Source organism: Bison bison, unplaced genomic scaffold (genome assembly GCF_000754665.1).
Source record: "Bison bison bison isolate TAMUID 2011002044 unplaced genomic scaffold, Bison_UMD1.0 scf7180017864088, whole genome shotgun sequence".
Taxonomy (NCBI): Eukaryota; Metazoa; Chordata; class Mammalia; order Artiodactyla; family Bovidae; genus Bison; species Bison bison.
Genome location: NW_011494660.1, coordinates 304,522 through 305,386, shown reverse-complemented (window position 1 = coordinate 305,386; position 865 = coordinate 304,522). Strand labels below are relative to the sequence as shown.

The 865-nt window shown below is 60.3% G+C and overlaps 1 protein-coding gene across 1 annotated transcript in view; it reads left to right on the top strand.

Moving 5' to 3' along the window:
* The window catches only part of LIMS2 (LIM and senescent cell antigen-like domains 2), a 24,786-nt gene that overhangs the window by 6,291 nt on the left and 17,630 nt on the right, over positions 1 to 865 (top strand). Inside the window, exon 3 of the mRNA XM_010837958.1 lies at positions 492 to 558. Within this exon, the coding sequence (XP_010836260.1) occupies positions 492 to 558 (67 nt within the window). The remainder of the gene's footprint in view (positions 1 to 491; positions 559 to 865) is intronic.

Here is an 865-nt window from a genome sequence, read left to right as displayed (position 1 = left end):
GGGGAGTGTACCTCTCACACACGAAACAGGGCCAAGGGACACACAGAATTCAGCCTTGATCCCTGGGCTTCCCAGCATAAACATCCACCCCCAGCCCGCAGCCTGCCCCTGGAACCAGCAAGGCCAAGATCTTCAGCAGACAGCGGAGGCCCTCTGAGGGGCCAGGCTTGCCGAGTTGCCAGCTTCCTCGAGGTCCCTCACTTTGCACTCTCCCCAAGTCAAACAGGCCAATCCCGTCCCACCCTCAGGCCTTGCACTGACTGCTCCCTGTGTGGAAATCCCTCTTCTTAGTACCCTCCTCCCCTTCTGTCTTTCCACTCCTTATCACCTCCTTCAGGAAGTCCCCACCCTTGCTTCCTGTGGTGGTAGCAGGTATACAAAGTGGGGTGCTCATCCAGCCTCCCCGAGGGCAGGTCCTCACCCCACCGACCAGTGCAGCTCAGAAAATGACAGTGCCTTCCTTGTCCTTTCTCTGCTGGCCCCATTTGCAGTTCGAAGGTCGGAAGTACTGCGAGCACGACTTCCAGATGCTGTTTGCTCCGTGCTGCGGGTCCTGCGGTAAGGCTTCCACGATGCCTGGGAAGTGGGGATGCGAGAGTAGGGGGCCCTGTCTGAGCACTGGCCTTCGGGCCCCTGTGCTCATCACCTTCCCAAGCTCTGGGAGCGGCGTCCTGGGGCCAGGCAGAGCCGGGCGGGCTCCAGTGCAGGAACTCTGGAGGGGGAGGGCACAAGGCCAGCAGGGCATCTCTCCTCCAGGCGAATTCATCATTGGCCGTGTCATCAAGGCCATGAACAACAACTGGCACCCTGGATGCTTCCGCTGTGAGCTGTGCGACGTGGAGCTGGCTGACCTGGGCTTTGTGAA